Genomic DNA, 20,391 nt, shown 5'->3' on the forward strand with positions numbered 1-20,391 from the left:
CCGGGGAGCAGCCGCCCGCCCCTCAGGCGGGGACGAGGCCGTCGGGGGTCCCCTCGCCCGACGGCTGGTGGGCTCGCAGGGACCCGCGGCCGTTGGGGTCGGTTGGGCCCCCACGGTGACGCTTCGCCGCGGCTCCGCCGGCCCTGGGCTGGCAGCCGGGAGCGGCGAGTCACCAGGGGCGCTGCGGGGCGGCGGGGGCCGGGAAGGAGGCGGCGTGGGAACGGGGGTCGGTGTGCGGGCGGGGCGAGAGGCCCGCGGGCGGCGGGAGGCGGCGGGGCGGGCGGCGCGGCCAGGCCGGGCCCGGCCCCGGGCACCGCGCGGGGAACCCCAGCCCGCCCCACGCCATGTGCCAGCCGGCGGGAGCGGCAGCGGGAGCGGGAGCGGGGCCTCCGGCCGCCAGGGGGCGCGGGGCGGGCGGCGGCGGCGGAACTGACGGCGGAGAGCGGAAGTGGCGGCGGCGGCGGCGGGGCCGGCAGGTCGGTACGGGCGGGACGGGCCGGGAGAGCGGGGAGAAGGAAGCGGGAAAGGGGTGGGGGAGAGAGGGCCGGGGACGGGTCAATGATGAGTCAGTGGTGGGTAAATGGTAGGTCAATGGTGGGTCAGTGATGGGTCAGTGATGGGTCAATGATGGGTCAGTGATGGGTCAATGGTAGGTCAATGGTGGGTCAGTGATGGATCAGTGATGGGTCAATGATGGGTCAATGGTGGGTCAATGGTGGGTCAATGATGGGTCAATGGTGGGTCAATGGTGGGTCAATGATGGGTCAATGATGGGGTCAATGGTGGGTCAATGGTGGGTCAATGGTGGGTCAATGATGGGGTCAATGGTGGGTCAATGGTGGGTCAATGATGGGTAAATGGTGGGTAAATGGTGGGTCACTGATGGATCAATTATGGGGTCAGTGATGGTTCAGTGATGGGTCAATGATGGGTCAGTGATGGGACAATGATGGGTAAATGGTGGATCAGTGATGGGTCAGTGATGTGTCAATGATGGGTCAGTGATGGGTCAATGGTGGGTCAGTGGTGGGTCAGTGGTGGGTCAATGATGGGTCAATGGTGGGTCAATGGTGGGTCAGTGATGGGTCAATGATGGGTCAATGGTGGGTCAATGGTGGGTCAATGATGGGTCAATGATGGGGTCAATGGTGGGTCAATGGTGGGTCAATGATGGGTCAATGATGGGGTCAATGGTGGGTCAGTGATGGGTCAATGATGGGTAAATGGTGGGTAAATGGTGGGTCACTGATGGGTCAATTATGGGGTCAGTGATGGTTCAGTGATGGGTCAATGATGGGTCAGTGATGGGACAATGATGGGTAAATGGTGGATCAGTGATGGGTCAGTGATGGGTCAATGATGAGTCAATGATGGGTCAATGATGGGTCAGTGATGGGTCAATGATGGGGTCAGTGATGGGTCACTGATGGGTCAATTATGGGGTCAGTGATGTGTCAATAATGGGTTGGTGATGGGGTCAGTGATGGGTCAATGATGGGTCAGTGATGGGTCAGTTATGGGTCAATGATGGATCAGTGATGGGGTCAGTGATGGATCAGTGGTGGGTCAATGATGAGTCAATGATAGGGTCAGTGATGGATCAATGGTGGGTCAGTGATGGTCAGTGGTGGGGTCAGTGGTGGGGTGGGGGCCATGTGTTCAGGAGGTGCAGCTGTTGGGTGGGGGCAGTGATCAGGTCAGTGGTGCCATTGAGGTCTGTGTGCCACATGTGGGTGCAGTGTGTTTTGGGGTGATGGGGGGGCAGGCAGGGTTGGGTGCCCTGTGCGGGGCTGCAGTCTGGTTTTGGGTGCTGTTTGTGGGTGCAGCGCAGGGTGGCTGCCCTGCGTGAGGGTGCAGACTGGTTTGGGTGCTGTGCAGGCAGGGGACGTTTGGGGCCCAGGACAGACGTGTCATTCACGCTGGGGAAGCAGAACCAGGCACTGCGGTTGGCCACGAGCCTGCGCTGCTTCCTGCTGTGCAGGCACCCAGGGCACGGGAGCCGGCAGCAGCAGGCAGGGTGAGTGTGAGCGGTGGGAGCAGCGGGCAGGAGGAGCGGCTGGCAGGGTGAGCACAGGCAGGGTGGGTGGCCCCATGGCCCTGGGCAGGGGCTGAAGAGGGGCAGGCATGGGGGAGAAACTGGGCGCCAGGGTGGGCGAAGCTTGGTGGGGCGCCGCAGGCAGAAGCAGGCAGGAAGGCAGGCACTGGGGGGGCTTCCCCTCCACTCGGGACCCCTCTCTGAGTGCAGGGATGCTGGCAGGGTCCCGGCGTGGGTTTGCTGGGGAGACAGAAGGAAAAGTGTCACCAGCCTGGGTATGCTGGCCGGGCCTTGGGGCGCTGCCTGGCCTCCAAAGGGGGGAGTACAGGCTGGGCTGGGAATCAGGGGTCTTGGAGCTGGTGGGGGTGCCTTTGGGGAGCACTCTGCGGGTGTGGGGGGCAGGGCCAGGCCCTCCACCCCCCAGAGCGGGAAGCGGGGCAGTTTGCTCAACCCCAGCTGATAAGCCAGTGCAGCGGTTCCTCCCGCCTGCTGCCTGCGGCTTCTCCTTCGCAAGTGGAATGGCTGCTGGGCCGGGAGAGGGGTCCCGGCTGCTCACCGGTTGTGGCAGGGGGCTCCTGGCTCCATGGAGGCCGGCAGGGCCCCCCGAGCCGCCGTGCTGGTGCAGCATGGCCTGTGTCTGCTCAGCTCCATGGTGCTGCAGCCCTCTCTTGCAGGCCAGGGGCACATGTGTGATGAGCTGGCTGGTCTCAGGCAGGTGCCCAAGTGGCAGGAGCTGGTGGCAAGGCTGGAGAGGGGGCGAGGCCAGCCCTGTGCCCCCTGCCCCTCCGCCAGCTTGGCAATGCCAGACCTGCCAGCTTGGCAATGCCAGACCTGCCCGCAGGTCTCACAGCACAGGTGCCTGGAGCCAGCACCACACGCCGCTTCCCTGCTGTGGTGCCGTCATTTGACCTCGGACCCGCTGCTAACCCCTGCAAACCCACCCGCCCCTGCTGCTGGGGAGCTGCGCCTGTGCCGGGGCCGGTCTGGGCCAGGGGGGACACGCACGGTCTGTCCCCCACCGCCTCTAAGCTGTGGCCTGCTTGGTCTCCCATCAGTGAGAAGAATGGGCTCTGTGTCGGAGGAGCTCAGCCTGGTCCCCCTGCACCAGAGGCCGGAGCTGCTGGAGGCCTGCGCCGAGCTGCTGGGCGAGGAGTGGGGGAAGAGCCGGGCGTCGCGGCTCCACACGCTCCAGCGCTCCTCGGATGCCTTCCCCACCTGCCTGCTGTTGCTGCGGAGCCGGGGCCCTGCCGAGGCCCCCACCGCCCGGGAGGGTCCCTGCCAGCTCGTCGGCCACGTCCGGCTGTCCCGCGTGGCCGGCTGGCCCCGCGACCTCTTTGTGGAGAGCGTGGTGGTGGCCCGGGCGCTGCGGGGCCAGGGCTATGGGCGGCGGCTGATGGAGGCCGCCGAGCGGTGGGCCCGGGCCCGGGGCTTCAGCCGCCTGCACCTCACCACCCACGACAAGCAGCATTTCTATGCCCACCTGGGCTTTGTCCTGGGCGAGCCGGTGCAGAGCGTGGCCTTCCTCAGCCCCGCCATACCCGCCGAGGTGCTGCGGCTCTTCTCTGCCTCTGGCCCTCCTGGCCCAGCCACCGCCACCAGGCCAAGGGTGCCCTCCACCACCCCGCCTCCCCGCTCGCCCCCAGCTGCCCCCCCGCCGCCCCCCCCGCCAACCGTGGTCTGGGCGAGGGGAGTCCTGGCCGAGAGCAACGGGCAGAGCCTCCTGGAGACCCCCCACCGCGATGCCAAAGGGCTGCCCATCTTCTGGATGAAGAAGGACATCTGAGGGGTGAACCGGTGATTAAAAGCGAGTGCAGGCAGGGGCTGCCTGCCCTGGCGCTGCCTGACTGCCTGCCATTCCTCAGGCTGGCACCAGCTCCCCCAGCCTCCCCGCTTTGTCCTGGCCCCACTGCTGGGGTGGGGGCCAGTGGAGAGGTGGTCCCCACACCCTGCCCTGCCCGGCCCCCAGCTCGCCTGACAGGGGCCCTGGGACACCAGCATGGCTGGGAGCCGGGCCCACCCCAGCCTGGGGTTGGGACTGGTCCCAGGAGCACTGCCCAGTCCCACCAGTGTCTCCACCACCCAGGGGACTCGCTGCGGGGCAGCTGGGGCTGACAGCATGCCGTGTCCACCAGGGTGGCTGCCTCTCTCCCTGCGGAACAGCTTGGGGAAACTGAGGCACACGATGGCTGGAGGGGCTCCAGGGGAGTAGGGCAGGGTGGTGCGGGCTGCAGGGTCCCCTGCCCTGTACTGTGAGGGGGGCTGGTGGCCAGGCCCCCCGCCGAGGCAGCCAGGGAGGGCCGGAGGTGGGAGCAGGAAGGTCAGGGAGAGCGGCTGGGCCCTGTGCCGGGGGATTAGCGCTGATCCTGCTGCGTCACGCGGCCCCTGGGCCCATCCTCTGCCTAATCCCCTCGCCCCGGCAGCTGGCCAGCAGCAGGCAGGGCACCCGGCCCTGCCCAGGACAGGGCTGCCCCTTTGGCTCCACCATGCCTCCTGGGGGGCTCAGTCCCTCGGAGGGCACCCAGCCTGGATGGACCTGCTACAAAATGGGGAAGAGGGGGTCGTGGTGCCCCCGCTACTGGCAGGGCTAGGAGCCAGCATGGAAACTGAGGCACCAGGGTCGGTGGCTTGCAATGCCACACCAGAGCTGTGCCATGGCTGTGGTGGTGCGGGGGGGGCTCTGGGCACCAGGGCGCAGCAGGCAGAGGTGCCCGCTGAGGCAGGAGGTGTCTGAAACCCCCATGTTTGCTGAGTCCCGTGGGATTTTGGTGTGGGCAGCAGGTGCCAGTGGGGCAGCCTGGGCCCTGCAGCCAATCCTAGCCCACCAGGTGCCAGGGCAGCAGCGCCAGCATGGCCAGGGTACCTGCTGCACCCCACCTCCTCACCCCCACCGCTCTCCTTTCCCCACAGGGTGCCGGCCCCATGGGCAGCCGGCGGCGCAGGATGGTGCCGGCGCTGGCGCTGTGGGCCTGCCTGGCGCTGGGCACGGCCGGCGGGGAGAGCCCAGCGCCGGAGCCGCTGGTGGGCGGCCAGCCCTTCGCTGTGGTGTGGAACGTCCCTGCCGGCCGCTGCCAGCGCCGCTTCAGCGTGGGGCTGCCCCTCGGCGACTATGGCATCGTGGAGAACAGGGATGGCCGCTTCGCTGGCCAGAACATCACCATCTTCTACAAGAACAAGTTTGGGCTGTACCCCTACCTGTCACAACAGGGTGTCCCCCGCAATGGTGGCATTCCCCAGCGGGTCCCCCTTGGCACCCACCTCTCCAGGGCAGCCAGGGACATCCGCCTCCTCCTGCACCCCACTTTCCATGGCCTGGCTGTGGTGGACTGGGAGGAGTGGAGGCCCCTCTGGGCCCAAAACTGGGGGGCCAAGCGTATCTACCGGGCGGCCTCAGAACAGTGGGTGCGGGAGCGGCACGGCCTCCTGCCGACGCGGCGGCGGCTCCGGCTGGCCCGGCGGGAGTTTGAGCAGGCGGCCCAGGCTCTGATGGAGGAGACACTTCTGCTGGGCCGGACCCTGCGCCCGGAGGGACTCTGGGGTTTCTACCGCTTCCCCGACTGCCTCAACGGCAACTGGGCCAAGAAGGCCAACTACACCGGGCAGTGCCGGCCGGCGGAGGTGCAGCGCAACAACCGGCTGGGCTGGCTCTGGGCTGCCTCGGCCGCCCTCTACCCCAGCATCTACCTGCCGCTGGCGCTGCCGCCCACCCTGCGCCACCGCTATGTGCACCACCGGCTGCGCGAGGCCCTGCGTGTGGCTGCCTTTGGGGCCAATGGCCTCCTGCCCGTGGTCACCTACTCCCGCCTCTCCTTCCGCCGCTCACCCCGATTCCTGGAGCTGGTAAGCACCGTGGGGCCGGGGCTGGCAGTGGGTGTGCTGGCGGTCCTGCTCGGCACTGGGACGTGGCCCGTGTCCCCCAGCCCGGTCACATCTTTCTCTCCCCGGCAGGCTGACCTGGTGCACACCATCGGGGAGAGTGCAGCGCTGGGTGCGGCTGGACTCGTTCTCTGGGGAGACATGTCGTACTCCCGCTCGGCTGTGAGTACAGCCCCTCGTTGCACTGGAGCCGGCACACGGCGGGCAGCGGGAGGTGGCGTGGGCCGTACAGGACATCCCTGTCCACTGTACCTGCTGGGGAGGGGTGGCCAGAGGGGACCCCAGTGCTGGGACAGGTTCTCACTGGTGCTTCCCCCCCCCCCCCCCAGGAGAGCTGTGCCAGCCTGCGCCACTACCTCGTATCCACCCTGGGTCCCTACGTGGCCAACGTGACGGCGGCAGCACGGGAGTGCAGCTACAGGCAGTGCCATGGGCATGGGCGCTGCGTGCGCCGGCAGCCCCACGACCTGGGCAGCCTCCTGCACCTTGGCCCCAGTGCCAGCCCACCGGCCTCTTTCCGCTGCCACTGCTACCACGGCTGGGCCGGTGAGGACTGTACCCGGTGGGTTCAGCCTGGCCCTGCCACCTCCTGCCTGGCACCCACCCACACTCACGGCCTCTACGGGCATAAGGACCTCCCGCCCTCCGATGTCTGCCAGCCGCGGGGTATGTGGGGCTGGTGACCAGGGCCGGGGACCACCACGGTCCCCTACCCCGGCACTGCTGCTGCCCACTACTTCCTATGGTCTCATTAACTTAAATAAATCCTCCTGGCACAGCTGACATGGTCCTTGTGGGCAAAACCAGGGGGGCTCTGTGGTGCCCTCAGGCTGGGCACAATTGCCATTGCTGCTGAGAGGCAGCAGAGACCCCAGTTTGGCTCTGGATGGGCCCAGCAGTGCCTCAGTTTCCCTGCACAAGCTCTGCCTTGATCCCAGGGCCCCCAGCAGCCCCTTTACCCTGGGAGGGGAGCACGGGGCACTGTCACAGGCTGCTCGCCCTTTGCCACACTGGCACTGTGCTGCCAGCAGCCCTGACTGCACTGCAGGGCCCCCCTCCCCATGGCTATTTTTATTCCCTTCCACCCCCCCCCCGCCCCGCCGTTCACTGTCCTATTTTAAGCGGTGCAGTTGGCGCACCAGGAACCTAGTGCCCGGCTCCCAGGGGCCCCGCACCGCCTCGCTGCCCACTCACGCTGCCCGGGCACAGGGCACGGGGAGCCATGCCCAGGGAGGCTGGAGAAGGTAGGCTGGGGGGCTGCTGGGGGCCCTGGCACCCTGGGGGGACCGGGTGGCATGGGCCATGGGGTTGGGATGGAAGCAGTGGCCAAACGCTGCCCTTTGCCATGGGGGCTGCGGGCAGAGATGCCTGCCCAGGGAAGAAGGGGGTCCTGGAGGGCTTTAGGCACAGGGCAGCAGGGTTTGGGGAGGGGGCAGGCAGCTGGCTGGCAGAGCCCCCCACACCAAACCTGCATGACCAGCCATGCTCCTGCAGCCGGGGCCGGGGGAGCAGATGCAGGGGTGATGGGGGTACCCATGGGCCAGCCCCCAGCCAAAGGCAGGGCCCTGGGGGGGGTCTGGAGGGGACCCTAGGCACTAGCTGAGGCCCCCCCCAGCCCTGACGCCTGCCAACCCTGCCGGTGGCACGCCCTGCCCTGACAGCAGCGGCACGGCGCCACGCTGCCCTGCGACACACCACTGACCCTGGGAGGGATTGGGAGTGGGCACAGTGCCACCCTGCCCTGCTCTGCCACGGGCACAGCGCCTGGGCCCTGCCTGCTGCTCAAAAACGTGCAAATACCCAGAAAAAGATCCTTTCCCTCTACCCTAGTGCGGGCACGGTTGCTTCCTGATGGCCCTGGAACCATGCCTGCTTCCAAAAAGCTCCCTCGTTCCCATGGGTGATGGGCACCAGGAGCCTCTGGCACAGCATGCACCCCACATCTCCATCTGTGCACCCCTAAGCAGCACATGAGCATGGTGCCCATGGGGCAAGCCAAGCCATACCACAGGACAGAGCTGGCACTGCCCTGCCCCTGCCTGCCAGCTCCCAGCTGGCCCAGGGGAGCCCCAGCCAGCCCTGCAGTGCCTGGACTACCTGGGCCGGGGGCGGTGGCACATTCCTGCCCCCAAGCCAGGGCCACATTCCAGCCCCACTAACAAGGCTCTGGGATCGTGGCCACCAGGCACCTGCTAACTGCTCCGATGACAGCGCATGGCGCCGGGGGGGCACAGCCAGTGCTCGCCCGCCTGCGGCCACAGGGCTGTGCCAAAGGAACACTGGCATTGGCTGCCCGCCCCGGCACAGCATCGGGTTGGCATCAAAACTGGGGTCACCTCTGGGAGGGGTCTGTCCCTGCAGGGGTGCCAGGGGCAGGCAGGGGCTGTGGGCAGGGCCCACACTCACCCTCTGCCTCCGCTCCTGGCAGACGGCATGGGAAGGGCCGAGGGTGCTGCGCCGCCAGAGCCTGGGGACCCCGATGGCAGTGAGCCTGGAGCCATCAGCCTGCGCCCCGTGGAGTCCATCAGCGACCTGCACTGGGCCTCGGGCGGGCAGAAGGGCACCGAGGGTGAGAGCACTGGGAGGGGGCCCCGCGCCAGCCCCGGCCATGATGGCAGCTGGGCTCTGACCTCTTCTCTCCCCTGCCCACAGGCAACGGCCCGGCTCCCTCCAGCAGCCTGCATCGGCCCCCACCTCGCCCCGTGCCCCCCGGCCCCCCGCCACTCCTGCCCACCCTGCGCCCTGTGCCTGCCGCCAGCCCCTGCCCCTGCCTCGGCCCCAGCCACCCCCTGCTCCTGGCCCTGCTGGGGCTCCTGGCACTGGCGAGCCTGGTCCTGGCCACACTGGCCATCTACCTGAGTGGTACGTGGCACTGGGGAGGGTGGGGGGCCAGGGGGGGCTGCGGGAGGGCCAGGCCGCCCATCCCCAGCGTGTCCCCATCCTCTCCCCGCAGTCCTGCAGAGCCAATCGGTGCGGGCGCTGGCCCAGTGGCTGGAGAGCCAGGAGGATGCCGTGCACCAGCTGCGGGCAGCCAGCGGGCAGCTCTGGGCTCGTCTCAACGCCAGCGCCGAGCCCGGCGGGCACCGCTGAGCTGCTCCTGGCCCCACCACAGGCACTGGGCCACCATGGGAAGGGGCACCGAAGGGTGGGAGGGGGGAGCGGGCAGCCCTACCACCCCCCCATCCTGCTCAGACCTGGCAGCATCGCCCCACGGGGCGCAGGGGGTGGCTGGGGCAATCCTGGCCCCCGCCCCAGGCTGCAAGAGGAAGGGACAGGGCTGCAAGGACCGGCACCCACCCCAGTGACAGCCCTTCCTCTTAACAAGGCAGAAGGCACCCTCCAATTAGCCTTTTAATTACCTCCTGTAAAGAAAGTCTTAGAAAATCACCACCATAGATACATTCCCGGGGTGGCAGGCACGCCCAGCTGGCACAGCCCCATACCCGCCCAGGCAGCGGCCCCCAAGGCTGCACAGGCAGCACTGGGACTCGCCCGCTGTGCCACCCCCCTGTAATTAATTTCCCACAAGAGGACTATTTCATATAAAGCATTTGGCTGGAAAAGGGCTCGGAGCGGGCAGCTGGCAGGGCTGGGCTGAGCCTGATCCCCACGCCGCTCTGCCTCCACCCCTGGGTGCCAGGCTGGCTGCGGAGGCAGGGGCTGTGCCCAGCGAGGTGGGGGGGAGCCGGGGGAGTGCTCCTGCCGCAGGCACAGACACCAGGGCCAGCTGCCCCGCAGCCCTGCACAGCTCTGCCCTCCCACCCAGCCCTTCGGGCTGTGCCAGGCCACCCCAGAGCCCCCGTGGGACCGGGGACATGAACCCTGCCTCTGTAAGGGGCCCTAAGACCCCCTCCCGCCGTGCCAGGCAGAGCCCCAGCCACAGAGCAGGCACACAGCAGCACACCACCGCCTCCCCCCCTGCTCTTCTTTTATCCTTCTTCTTTTTTTGGTTAAAAAAATAAAACAGGGGGCAGCCCCCAGCGGGGCAGCTCCAGGCATTAAATACTCTGCTGTACATGAATAAAAGCCCGAGGGCTGGGGGCACCGGCCCCTCACAGTGCTGGGTCTGCAGTCCAGGTGGGCTGGGGGCTCTGCCCCCCTCCGCCCGTCACAGCACGTCTGCCCGCTTGTCCCGCACCCGGCTCCGGGCTTTCGTGCGGGCTTTGAAGGCAGCCGAGTTGTAGAGGTGCTGGCAGGGGAGGGAAGGAGAGATGGGTTAGGGGGTGCCTCTCTGCCCACCTCCCCACCAGCACCCACCACGCTCAAGTGCTTGGTTGGAGCCCACAGCAGCGTGGGAGGGGACTGTGGGCACAAATCTGGGTGGTGGCACCCACCTTCTCGAAGCGGGAGACCTTGCTGGCTTTCAGAGCAGCCGCATCCAGCACCAAGGGGGGCCCGAGGCCGAAGATCTCCCGTAGCAGCTCATTGTTCTGCAGAAGCAGGGGCCTGTCAGCACCTACTGGTACTGGCCGGGTACCCCCTGGCATGGCCACCCGGCTCCTACCTGGAGGTGGTGGCGGATGCCAGAGCCCAGCACCTCTTTAAAGGCTTGGTAGGTTCGCTGGCGTGCCCAGCTGTCCAGGTACATGCACTCCAGGCCAAATCGGATGGTCTCCTCCTGGTACTCCCCGCTCTGAACGGAGAGAGGGGCTTCAGCAATAACCTGGGCACCAGCCCTGTGCGTCCCCAGTGGAGGGGAATCACCAGGCAGCCGGGCAGCAGCTGCACAGCCGGGGGCTCAGCAGGGAAGGGCACCGCCAGCCCCTGGTACCTCGATGAAGCGCAGGATGTCCCGGAAGATGGAGCGCTGCTTCCGTCGGTCTGTCTTGGCTCGGTACTTGTTGCTCTCGGTAGCCAGGACCTTGAGCTGGGCACGCAGGAACTCTGTATCTTGGTGGCACAAATCCTCCTGCCAAAAAAACAGGGGGGTTTGGAGGGGACGTGGCTCCAGGCACTGCCCACGGCTGCCATCGCCATGACAGGGCTGGGGGATCACTGGGTCCAGCCCCTCTGCCTAGGCACCTGCTGGTGACACCAGCCGGAGCGTCCCGATGCCATCAGTGCCACCTCAGCCAGGGCACAAGCAGGGTGCCAGCAGTTTCCTTCCGCTCTGCTGCCCGCCCACCCGCTGCTGCCACAGCACCCGCCATACCTCCACATCCTGGGCCAGCTCAAAGACCAGCGCGATGGTTTCCCCAGCCAGGATGCGCAGCGCGACGCTGGTGCTGGACAGCAGCGGGGGCAGCTTCAGCCAGCGACTGGGACAGGAAGGCAGGATGCCAGTCAGGGGGGCTGGGTGCCACCCCAGCGGCTCCCCACTCTGCAGCCGGCTGCCCCACACCAGCCCCCACATCCCCCACGCCCCACTCACTTGTCCAAGACACTCTTGATGTGGGAGGGAGGGCAGATGGTGAGGAGCAGGGACCATGACTGGAGCGCGCTGCAGTGCAGAGGGCCGTGCTGGGTGGGTGCGGAGCCCCCCTCACCTGCACTGGGGGGGCTGAAGATGCCCTCCAAGCAGGACAGACATGAGACCAGGTCCTGGAGGGGGGAAACCTGCCTGTCAGACCACAACTGCCAGGAAGACACCACAGTGAAGCCATGCACTAGGGACTGAAGGGGACCCACCCTGCCCAGGGGCACCCAGAGCTCCCTGGGGTAGAAGAGACTCCTTCACCTGAGACACCCCATCTCTGCGAGGAGAGCTTCCTCCCCCCCAGCTTAGCTCCACGCTGCCCGGGGAAGGGGCCTGGGCTGTCACTGATGTCCCCCGCGCCCCTTCCCCGGCTCAGCTCCAAGCTGCCATGGCACCATGGGCTGAGGGTGGGTGGCACGGCAGCTCCCAGGGTGCCCCCCGGCAGGGGTACAGGTGACACCCCAGCACAGTTACCTCGAGGTCAGCAGCGGCAATGTAGCAACACATGCCCAGGGCCGTGGCACACTGGTGAGAGATGTGGGGAAAAGGCAGTCAGAAGAGGCAGTGCCAGGCCAGATCCAGCGCCCAGCCAAGGGGAAGCAGGGTCGGGGTACTCCTACTGTACCCCACTGCTCCCTACAGCACCCAAAACTGCCACCCTCCTGCAGCTGCAGGGGCCCCCAAAGGCATCGCCCGGTCTCTCCCCACTGCCGAGGTGCCCCCTATGCCCAGGAGGAAAGGGGCCGGGCCTTACACTCTGCCGGGCGCCAGGGCTGGCCATGCTGTCTGTCAGGACGCTGACGAGCAGGGGCTTCAGGCTGCGAAATACCTCTTCCCCCTCCGGGCCAGAGCCCATCTGGAGGCAGAGGAGGGTGAGGACGGTGCCCGCCAGCGCCTGTTCCTCCCCTTTACCTGCGGGCAGCACGAGAGATCTCCCTCAGACACTGGACACCGGCCCCGCCACCCCCAGCCCTGGCACTAGCCTGCACCCAGACCTTTTTTGAGACACTTCTCCAGGGAGTCGGTGAGCATGAGGCGGCGCTCCAGCAGGAACTCGGAGAGGGTTTTGGAGGATAAGGCCAGGCGCAGGCTCTGCAGTGCCGCCTGACGTGTCTTGGCACTGCGAGAGATGGCAGGAGGTCAGGGGGTGGGGTGGCCTGGGACGGGGCACGTCCCTGCCCCCCGCTGGCAGCGCCGGCAGGGACAGGCAGAGTGCCACGCGTGCCCACGGGGGGTGACAGCCGCTCCTCACCTCTTGTCCAGGAGGTTGTCCATGTGCTCCTTCAGCCTGTCCTCGGCCTCCTCCTCCTGGCCCAGCTCACCCGCCGCCTCGCTCCCTGCCGGGGTGGCACCCTCGTCACGGAGGTGCCCGGCCGCAAAGGCGGGGGCCCACGGGTGGGGCCCCACAGCAGCAGCACCGCCACCGACGGGGGGACACAACGGGGGCAGCGGGGCAGCCCCCGGGGCTCACCTGCGCCCTCCTCGGCCGCGCTGGCCCCCTCGCTGGCGCTGCTGCAGTGGCTCAGCACCTCGCTGCCGGCCTCCTCCTCGCTGGCGGGCGAGCCCGCCCGGGCGCCGCCGGGGCCACCTGCGGGGGGGATTGGGGACGGGCCCCTGTCAGCGCGGCCCCGGCCGCACGGCGGAGAGGCGGCGCGGGGCCCGCCGAGGCGGAGGCCTGAGGCCTGTGCGGGCCGTGGGGGCTGTGCGGGGCCCCGCGCCCCGCTGCCGGGAGGGCAGGGCCGGGCAGGGCAGGACGGCCCGGCCCGCTCCGGTCCAGCCCAGCTCGCTCAGCTCGGCTCGGCTCGGCTCAGCCTGGCGGCCCCCACGACCCCCTCACGGCCCCGCCGCGGTGCGTGCCCCCCCCCCCGGCTCCCGCCGCCTTCCCGCCCTGCACCGCGCCCGAGCCCCCCCACTCACGGCGCGCGGCTCGGCGGGAGCGCGGCATGGCCAGCGCGCGCGGACCCCGCGCCCCTCCCCGGGCGGGAGGCCCCGCCCCCGGACCCGCCCCCGCCCCGCCCCGCCGCGCGGCCCCCTGGGAGCGCCCGGCGCCATCTGCGCGCGCGTGGCCCGCGCCTCCTCGCTGTGCCCCGAGCATGGACCCGCCCGCACAGGTACCGGCAGTTCGGGCCCAAAAGACCCCCCTGAGGCTTGGTTTGGAGTTTCCGAGGCAGGCATTCTTTATTGCAGCGCCGGGTGCACGGGGGATCGTTCCACCCAATGTGGGTGCCGAAAGACACAGGCACGCTTATTATATACAATAAACGAAATGAATATTCCTGTAGTTTCCGAGAAGTACACCCCTATGTCCAGAGAATCTAATCCGTATGTTAATACATTGTGCAAGCGTACTAAAATTTGGGGAGGGGTCTCTGAGGGGCTTCCGCGGGGGTTTCGGTGCTCTGGGGTGGACCCTAGAGGCTGTTGAGGCGTCTCGTAGTGTCCTTCCCATGAACGCTCAGTCTTTTTCCACACAAGGACTTGTCTTGGCTCATTGCTCTGTGAAGTTTCTCAGCTTTCCTATCTTTGGCTTGCACAGGTGTCTGTTGTTTTTTTGCCCTTTCCGGGATGTCCCCATCACAGTTGCAAAAACTGTGTCCTTGGGTGTGCTCTGGTGCGAGGCCCCTTCCAGCAATGAGCACCAACTGCTGGCAGGCATCAGTACCCCTGTCCCTGCCCGAATCCCCGCCTCTGCGCTGTCACTGTTTCCCCTCCTGGCCCATCCCTGTCCCTGCCCATACCCCTTCTGCCCCTGCCTGCACCTCATAAGGAAAATCTCACTCCCTAGCTATTGTACCAGTCAGTCTGGTAGCATGACATTGTACAAACTTTCTGAAGATGCCTGTATCTATAGTTGCCATTCTATACTGCGTAGGCATGGTTCAGTAGGCATGGCTTGCTGCAGGGAGGAGGCCAGCCCCACCACAGAGGATGGGACTCCTAAGATAAGGCCAGCACCCCAGTTACTCCAAGGCCTCTCCAAGACCCTCACATTATCTGGCCTCACAGATAAGTAGCTGTAGCAAGACCGGCTCCAGGGACGCCTGGAGATGGTGATGCCATAGAATTTCAGTGGCTTTGGAAAGCAGGTGGAGGGGGTACGTAGGGACAGGTCAAATGGTGCTGTTCCCCGACGCTCGAAGGGTGTGAGAGCCACGTGTGAAACCACATTTGGGGCGTCCTGATTTGGCTGAGACACCCCATGGGTGCGAATAAAGAATAATTCTCGTTGTTCTCACCTTGGCGTCCTGGCCTTGATCTTCAGGCTATGACACCTGGCTCTGCCCACAGCCCTGCCCCTGCCTGTACCCGTGTCCCTGCTGCTGGTCCTGTCCTGTCCTTTCCCCTCTCCCTGCCCACATCCCTGTCCCTGTCCCTCCACCTGTCTCTGCCCTGTCTGCATACCTGCCCATATCCCTGCTTCTGTCCTTTTCCCTGCTCCTGCCCTAGTCCTGCTCCTGCTTCTGTCCTTGTCCCTGCCCATGCCTGTATCCCTGCCCCATCCCTGCCCAAATACCTGCTCCTGTCCCAATTTCTGCCCCTGCCCCCATCCCAGCTGATATCCCTGCTCTTGCCTGTATTCCTGCCCCAGTCCCTGCCACATTGTCACCCGACACTGAGGGACATCCGTCCCTGCTCTTGGCTGGCCACGAGTTGTGGTTTGAGCCCAGAGGGCAAATGAGCACTACGCAGCCATTCACTCACCCCTTCCCCCCCAGCGCTGGGAAGGAGAAAATGCATCAAAAGGCTCAGGAATGGAGATAAGGACAGAGAGGGGTGGCTCTCCCATTAACGGTCACAGGCGAAAGACAGGCTCATTAGGGGAAGAAAAAGCATGTCACTTTAATTCAAACACTAACAAACCCAACACTTAACAGAGTGGGACAGTGAGAAGCATTATCATATCTTAAAAAACACCTCCCCTCACCCCTCACTTCTTCCCAGGCTCAGTTTGTTCCCAATATCTCTACCTCCTCCCCCTGTGGCACAGGGGCAGGGGATGGGGGGTGTGGTCAGTCCGCCACCTCCTCCTCCAAGGTGGGGGGAAGCACTCTTCTGCATCCTTCCCCCTGCCCCACGGGGCGTCCCTCTCACGGGAGACAGTCCTGAGTCCTCCCCACGGGATGCATTCTTCTCGAGATGGTCTGGTGTGGGTCACCTCCCTGTGTGCAGTCCTCCCAGCACCGAACTACAACAGCGAGGGCTTCTTCCCACAGAGCCCTGGGGGTCCTCCACAGGCCACAGGCGAATCCTGCTCCTCCGGTGACCCCCATGGGTGGCAGAGGGGCGGCCCTGCCCTCTCACCACAGGATACAGGGGGGCTCTCTGCTCCGGTGCACCCCCTGCCTTCCTCCTCTTTCCTTCCACTGACCTTGGTGTTCACCTCATAACTTGTCCTCAAAGTCCCCCCCACTCTCAGGTTTTCCTTCTTAAATACGTTATCACAGAGGCGCAGCCACCAATCACTAATTGGCTCGGCCTTGGCCAGAGGTGGGTCCAACTTGGAGCTGGGGGAGCTTCAAGAAGCTTCTCACAGGGGCTACCGCTGTAGCCCCCTCCCCTGCTACCAAAACCCCACCACAGCAGCCCAGCACATTTTCCGTCCCTGCCCACATCCCGGCTGATGTCCCTGCTCCTGCCTGTATTCCTGCCCTGGTCCCTGCCGGGTTGTCACCTGACACTAAGGGGACATCCACCCCTGCTCCTGCCCTGGCCATGTTGCTCCTCCTGCCTGTATCCCTGCTTCTGTCCTTGTCCCTGCCCCTGTCCCTGTCGTGCTGCTTTCCCTGGCCCAGCCCCTGTCCCTGCCCCCACCTTTCCCCCTGTCCCTGCCCGTACCTTTATCCCCGTCCCCAGCTGCACCCCACGGCCAACCCCATCCTCACGCATGTCCCTGCCCCTGCCGCTGCCCTGTTCCTCTCCCCATCCCGGCCCCTTCCTGCCTCCTCTCCCTACCCGCTGCCCACCTCTTGCCCATGCCCTGACCCCGTGCCCCGTCCTGCTCCTGCCCCTACTCCCTGTCCCTTCCTCTTCTTGTTCTTGCCTGCCCCTGCTCCTGCCCACTGTCCCTGCCTGCCTGCAGCCCCTGCCCCCAGCCCACCCTCCTGTCCCTGCCTGGGTTTCCAGGCCTGAGTTTCAGTGACTTGGCGCTCCCCAGTTTCCCGGGAAGACCCAGCGCAGGCGAGCGGGGCTGCCAGTGGGCACCCACCCCGCGTCACCCGGGCAGCCCATGGCACCCACGGCCCCGCGGGGGGACGGGAGCGGAGCCGCCGCGGCGGCCGCTGTGCACTTTCGTTTCCGGCCGGCGGAGACCGAAAACGAAACTGGAGCAGAAACAGAAACTCTCGTTTCCCAGCTCTGCTGCACCCGGGGCTTAAGGCAGCGCGGGCTCTAGCGTCCTGCCCGTACCGCCTGCGGCTGCCGGGGGAGGGGGCAGCAGGACCCCCGGTGATGCTGGCATCAGCCCTTTCCCATTGCCTGCGGTGACACCGGGCACCTGGTGACACTGGCACCGGCCACGTCCCATCGCTGGGGGTGACACTGGGCCCCTGGTGGCACTGGCACCAGCCACGTCCCATCGCTGGGGGTGACACTGTGCCACCAGCACCAGCCATGTCCCAGCGCTGGCTGTGCCCCAGCCCAGACATTTGAGCCCCTGCCGTGGGCACAGGCAGGCGCTGGTGCAGGCAGGGCACCCCCAGCCCCCGGGCAGGGCCCGGCGCAGGGTCCCCCCGTGGTGGGACACCGCCTCCTGCCAGCTGGCCACCCAGGGGAGACCCTGTGCCACCCCGGATACCCCGGGCTACGAGGTCCTGCAGCACCCTGCACCCAGCCTGCAGGCAGCTGCCTGCGCTGCCACCACCGCTGTCACTGCTGCCCCTCAGCTGGATGCTGGGGTGATGGTGGTGCCATGCAGCCCCTCCCGCCCCCTCCCAGCCCCCGCGGCGGTGACACCGGTGACAGCCAGGGTACCCCGTTGGCAGGAGTCTCCCGGGGAGCCGGGGGGAGGGCTGGGGAGAGACAAAGCCCCGGAGGATGGTGCCACCTTAACTTCCCGGTGGTGACGCCATTGGGGCGGTGGCCCTGGAAAGTTTAAAAGCTGCTGCAGGCAGGAGCAGGCAGAGAGACAATTGTAGACAGGAGCAAGCGGAGGGGAGGCAGCAAGTCAGGAAAGGGCAGAGGGAGCGACCACACCTGGCAGGATGAACGTGGGGCAGGTGACAGCCATGAATGGGCTGAGGACGGTGTCTGCCAACGAGCTGGACCGCTGGATCGCAGAGACCCTGCAGCCCAGCCCAGCTTTCTGCAGGCAGGTGAAGCAGACGGTGAAGCAGATCTGTGACTTCCTCAAGGAGGACTGCTTCGAGACCGACATCCGTGTCCACAAGACCGTCAAGGTGAGCACTGCCCGACTTGGGGACCAGCCAGCACCCCTGCTGCCATCCTTCCCTCTGTCCCATTGCTCCAGCTCCTGCCCTGCCTCAGTTTCCCCTGGCAGCTCCAGGAGCGCTGGCGGGCGATCCCCGTGCCCAGGGGCAGCAGTGCTGAGCTGGCCGGGTATCTCTTTGCAGGGTGGCTCGGCAGGCAAGGGCACAGCCCTGCAGAACAACTCCGATGCCGATGTGGTGCTCTTCCTCAGCCACTTCTCCAGCTACAAGCAGCAGAAACAGGAGAGAAGTTATATCCTGGATTTGATCAAGAGGAGGCTGCATGTCTGCAGAGACACCCTGACGTTCACTGTGACCATCAGCAAGCCCCGGTACAGAGGTCCCGGCAAAACGCCGCGTTCTGTCAGCCTCACTCTCGGCTCCAGGACAACCTCAGAGTCCATCGATGTGGACATCCTGCCCGCCTACGACGCCTTGGGTAAGGGCTGCGGGCTGGCGTGGGGCTGGGTTGAGGCGGGGGCAGCTCTCACCCTCCTTCTCGCCCTGCAGGGCAGGTGAGCCGGGATGCCCGGCCGGACATGGAGGTGTACGTGGGGCTCCTGAATGCCAGGGGTGACCCTGGGGAGTTCTCTCCCTGCTTCACTGAGCTGCAGAAGAAGTTTGTGAAGCGTTACCCTGCCAAGCTGAAGAACCTCCTGCGCCTGGTTAAGCACTGGTACAAGGAGGTGAGGAGCTGCCCGGGTTCCCCGGCACCCACTGGGGACCCGCCCCACTTGGCTCTCACCCCCATCCCTGTCTTCTCCCTAGCTGCTGAAGCCACGGTACTGTGGTGCAGACCTGCCCCCCAAGTATGCCCTGGAGCTGCTGACCATCTACGCCTGGGAGGAGGGCACAGGCTCCTGTGACTCCTTCGTCATGGCCGAGGGTTTCCGTACAGTGCTGGAGCTGCTGTGCCGGCACCAGGAGATCTGCATCTACTGGGAGATGTACTACTCGCTCCAGCATGTCCAGATCGGCGCCCACATCAAAAACCTGATGCTCAGTCGCTGGTGAGGACTGTGCCTGGTGGGACCGGTGCCACCTGCCCCATGGCATTGCCTGGGACTGATAGCAGCACCTGCCCCCTCTGTGTTTGCAGCCCCATTATCCTGGATCCCGCCGACCCCACGGGGATCCTGGGCAAAGACACGCGTTGGGACCTGATGGCACAGAAAGCTGCCCAAGACCTTTTACTGCTGCCCTGTGTCAATACTGCCCGGCCCTGGGATGTGCAGGTAAGACTGCCTGCACCTGCGGGCATAACGGCCCCCCCTGCCCCTGCCAGCTTTGCCCACCCCCTCTTCTGCCCCCGCAGCCGGCCCGGCCCGTGACGATTGAGGTGAAGCAGATGGTGGGCACCAGCCTGAACAGGACCATCAGCCCAGGCGCCACCATCCGGCAGCTGAAGGAGCAGATTGAGCAGGCGTGGGGCATCCCCTGGAACAGGCAGCGCCTGGCGCAGCAGGAGCCAGGCAGGAGCACCCCTGTCCTGCAGGACAGTGAGACCCTGGCCACCCGCGGCATCTTCTACAGCACCACGCTGCTGCTGCTGCAGACCGAGCCCCAGGTGATGGAGGTCTTTGTGAAGGATGACAGGAACCACACCACCACCTACACAGTGCGGCCCACCGACACCGTCCGACAGCTGAAGGAGCAGATCCACTCCCGGGGGGGACCCTCCGCCAACCAGCAGCGCCTGACGTACGGCTCCGTGGAGCTGGAGGACAGACACACGCTGGCGCACTATGACGTCCAGCCCAAGAGCACAATCTTCATGCTCCTGCGGCTCCGGGGGGGCGCAGGCCCCCAGCACCCCCAGTTCCCTGCCTGATCACCCTCCTGAGCATTGCCCCTGGCACCAGCCCTCACCCCTGTACCCCCCTTGTCGTGCTGGAAATAAATGCCTTGGTAGAGCCTTGTGCTGCTTGCTGGGTTGGGGACAATGCCAGGCAGCATGGAGGGGTGGTCAAGGGGGGACCCCATTGGGATGAGGGGGGACCTCAATGCCACTGGCTGCTGGGACACCATGAGTGCAGAGCAACGGTGCTGCCCAAGCCTGGGGTGCCCAGTTGGATCAGGCGTGCCAATCCAGACCAAGCTGGACCTCAGGAAAAAAAAATTTCCATCCTCTGCTTCCCCTCTGCCTGCTCCTGCCTGCAGGAGCTTTTAACCCTTCCCAGGCCACCACCCCAATCCCAGGCAGTTGAGGTGGTCCCCAGCCCCGGGACTTCGTCTCTCCCCAGCCCCCCGAGGAGCCAGGGCTCCTACCCAGGGTGTCCCCTGGGTGCCCACCTGGCAGGAGGCGGTGTCCCACCACAGGGACCCTGCGCCAGGCCCTGCCCAGGGGCTGGGGGTGCCCCGCCTGCACCAGCCTGTGTGCACGGCAGGGGCTCAAATGTCCGGGATGGGGCACAGCCAGCTGGTGCTGGTGTCACCAGGGACCCTGGTACCACCACAGACAGTGAGAGGCAGCACACCGCGAGGTCACCCTCTGTCACTGCCTTAAGCGCTGGGCTATCGGCACTGCAGAGTTTCGGTTTTCGTCTTCCAGAAACGAAAGTGGGGTGGGGCCAGAAGCGGGGGAGGGGGGGGGGGGGGAAGCCCTTGATCTTGGTGATGTCCCCACGGGGCTTGGCCCCCCC

General features: G+C 66.2%; 5 protein-coding genes across 9 annotated transcripts; 4 read left to right on the forward strand and 1 right to left on the reverse strand.

The window, feature by feature from the left end:
- The first annotated feature begins 356 nt into the window (after nt 1-356).
- On the forward strand, nt 357-5,135 carry NAA80 (N-alpha-acetyltransferase 80, NatH catalytic subunit). 2 transcript variants are annotated; one of them, XM_074879401.1, is made up of 3 exons: nt 357-476; nt 3,091-3,829; nt 4,943-5,135. In XM_074879401.1, exon 2 carries the CDS (start codon nt 3,099-3,101, stop codon nt 3,816-3,818), a length of 720 nt encoding a protein of 239 aa, XP_074735502.1. In that variant the 5' UTR covers nt 357-476; nt 3,091-3,098; the 3' UTR covers nt 3,819-3,829; nt 4,943-5,135. The 2 variants fall into 2 exon arrangements, with proteins under 2 accessions (XP_074735502.1, XP_074735501.1); XM_074879400.1 differs by lacking the exon at nt 4,943-5,135 and having other exon boundaries at nt 3,091-3,880.
- On the forward strand, nt 4,153-6,691 carry HYAL3 (hyaluronidase 3). Its single transcript, XM_074879399.1, has 3 exons — nt 4,153-5,872; nt 5,981-6,070; nt 6,238-6,691. Exons 1-3 carry the CDS (start codon nt 4,883-4,885, stop codon nt 6,589-6,591), a joined length of 1,434 nt encoding a protein of 477 aa, XP_074735500.1. The 5' UTR covers nt 4,153-4,882; the 3' UTR covers nt 6,592-6,691.
- Nucleotides 6,692-7,039: 348 nt separating this feature from the next.
- LSMEM2 (leucine rich single-pass membrane protein 2) lies at nt 7,040-9,097 on the forward strand. 3 transcript variants are annotated; one of them, XM_074879405.1, is made up of 4 exons: nt 7,040-7,152; nt 8,337-8,477; nt 8,561-8,770; nt 8,862-9,097. In XM_074879405.1, the coding sequence occupies exons 1-4, from the start codon at nt 7,131-7,133 to the stop codon at nt 8,996-8,998; spliced, it is 510 nt and encodes a 169-aa protein (XP_074735506.1). In that variant the 5' UTR covers nt 7,040-7,130; the 3' UTR covers nt 8,999-9,097. The 3 variants fall into 3 exon arrangements, with proteins under 3 accessions (XP_074735506.1, XP_074735505.1, XP_074735507.1); XM_074879404.1 differs by lacking the exon at nt 7,040-7,152 and having other exon boundaries at nt 7,491-8,477; XM_074879406.1 differs by lacking the exons at nt 7,040-7,152; nt 8,561-8,770 and having other exon boundaries at nt 7,491-8,477.
- Nucleotides 9,098-9,241: 144 nt separating this feature from the next.
- Nucleotides 9,242-13,310, reverse strand: IFRD2 (interferon related developmental regulator 2). 2 transcript variants are annotated; one of them, XM_074879402.1, is made up of 12 exons: nt 13,242-13,310; nt 12,796-12,912; nt 12,577-12,661; nt 12,320-12,444; nt 12,079-12,236; nt 11,799-11,849; nt 11,280-11,449; nt 11,061-11,166; nt 10,680-10,817; nt 10,413-10,541; nt 10,243-10,338; nt 9,242-10,097 (listed from the first exon to the last, which is right to left on the reverse strand). In XM_074879402.1, exons 1-12 carry the CDS (start codon nt 13,267-13,269, stop codon nt 10,017-10,019), a joined length of 1,284 nt encoding a protein of 427 aa, XP_074735503.1. In that variant the 5' UTR covers nt 13,270-13,310; the 3' UTR covers nt 9,242-10,016. The 2 variants fall into 2 exon arrangements, with proteins under 2 accessions (XP_074735503.1, XP_074735504.1); XM_074879403.1 differs by lacking the exon at nt 11,061-11,166.
- A 4,116-nt stretch (nt 13,311-17,426) lies between these two features.
- Nucleotides 17,427-19,662, forward strand: LOC141947837 (2'-5'-oligoadenylate synthase 1-like). The gene is made up of 6 exons (XM_074879407.1): nt 17,427-17,719; nt 17,894-18,188; nt 18,260-18,435; nt 18,518-18,759; nt 18,849-18,984; nt 19,065-19,662. The coding sequence occupies exons 1-6, from the start codon at nt 17,525-17,527 to the stop codon at nt 19,578-19,580; spliced, it is 1,560 nt and encodes a 519-aa protein (XP_074735508.1). The 5' UTR covers nt 17,427-17,524; the 3' UTR covers nt 19,581-19,662.
- Nucleotides 19,663-20,391: the final 729 nt, after the last annotated feature.

Source organism: Strix uralensis, chromosome 10 (assembly GCF_047716275.1).
Source record: "Strix uralensis isolate ZFMK-TIS-50842 chromosome 10, bStrUra1, whole genome shotgun sequence".
NCBI classification, from domain to species: Eukaryota; Metazoa; Chordata; class Aves; order Strigiformes; family Strigidae; genus Strix; species Strix uralensis.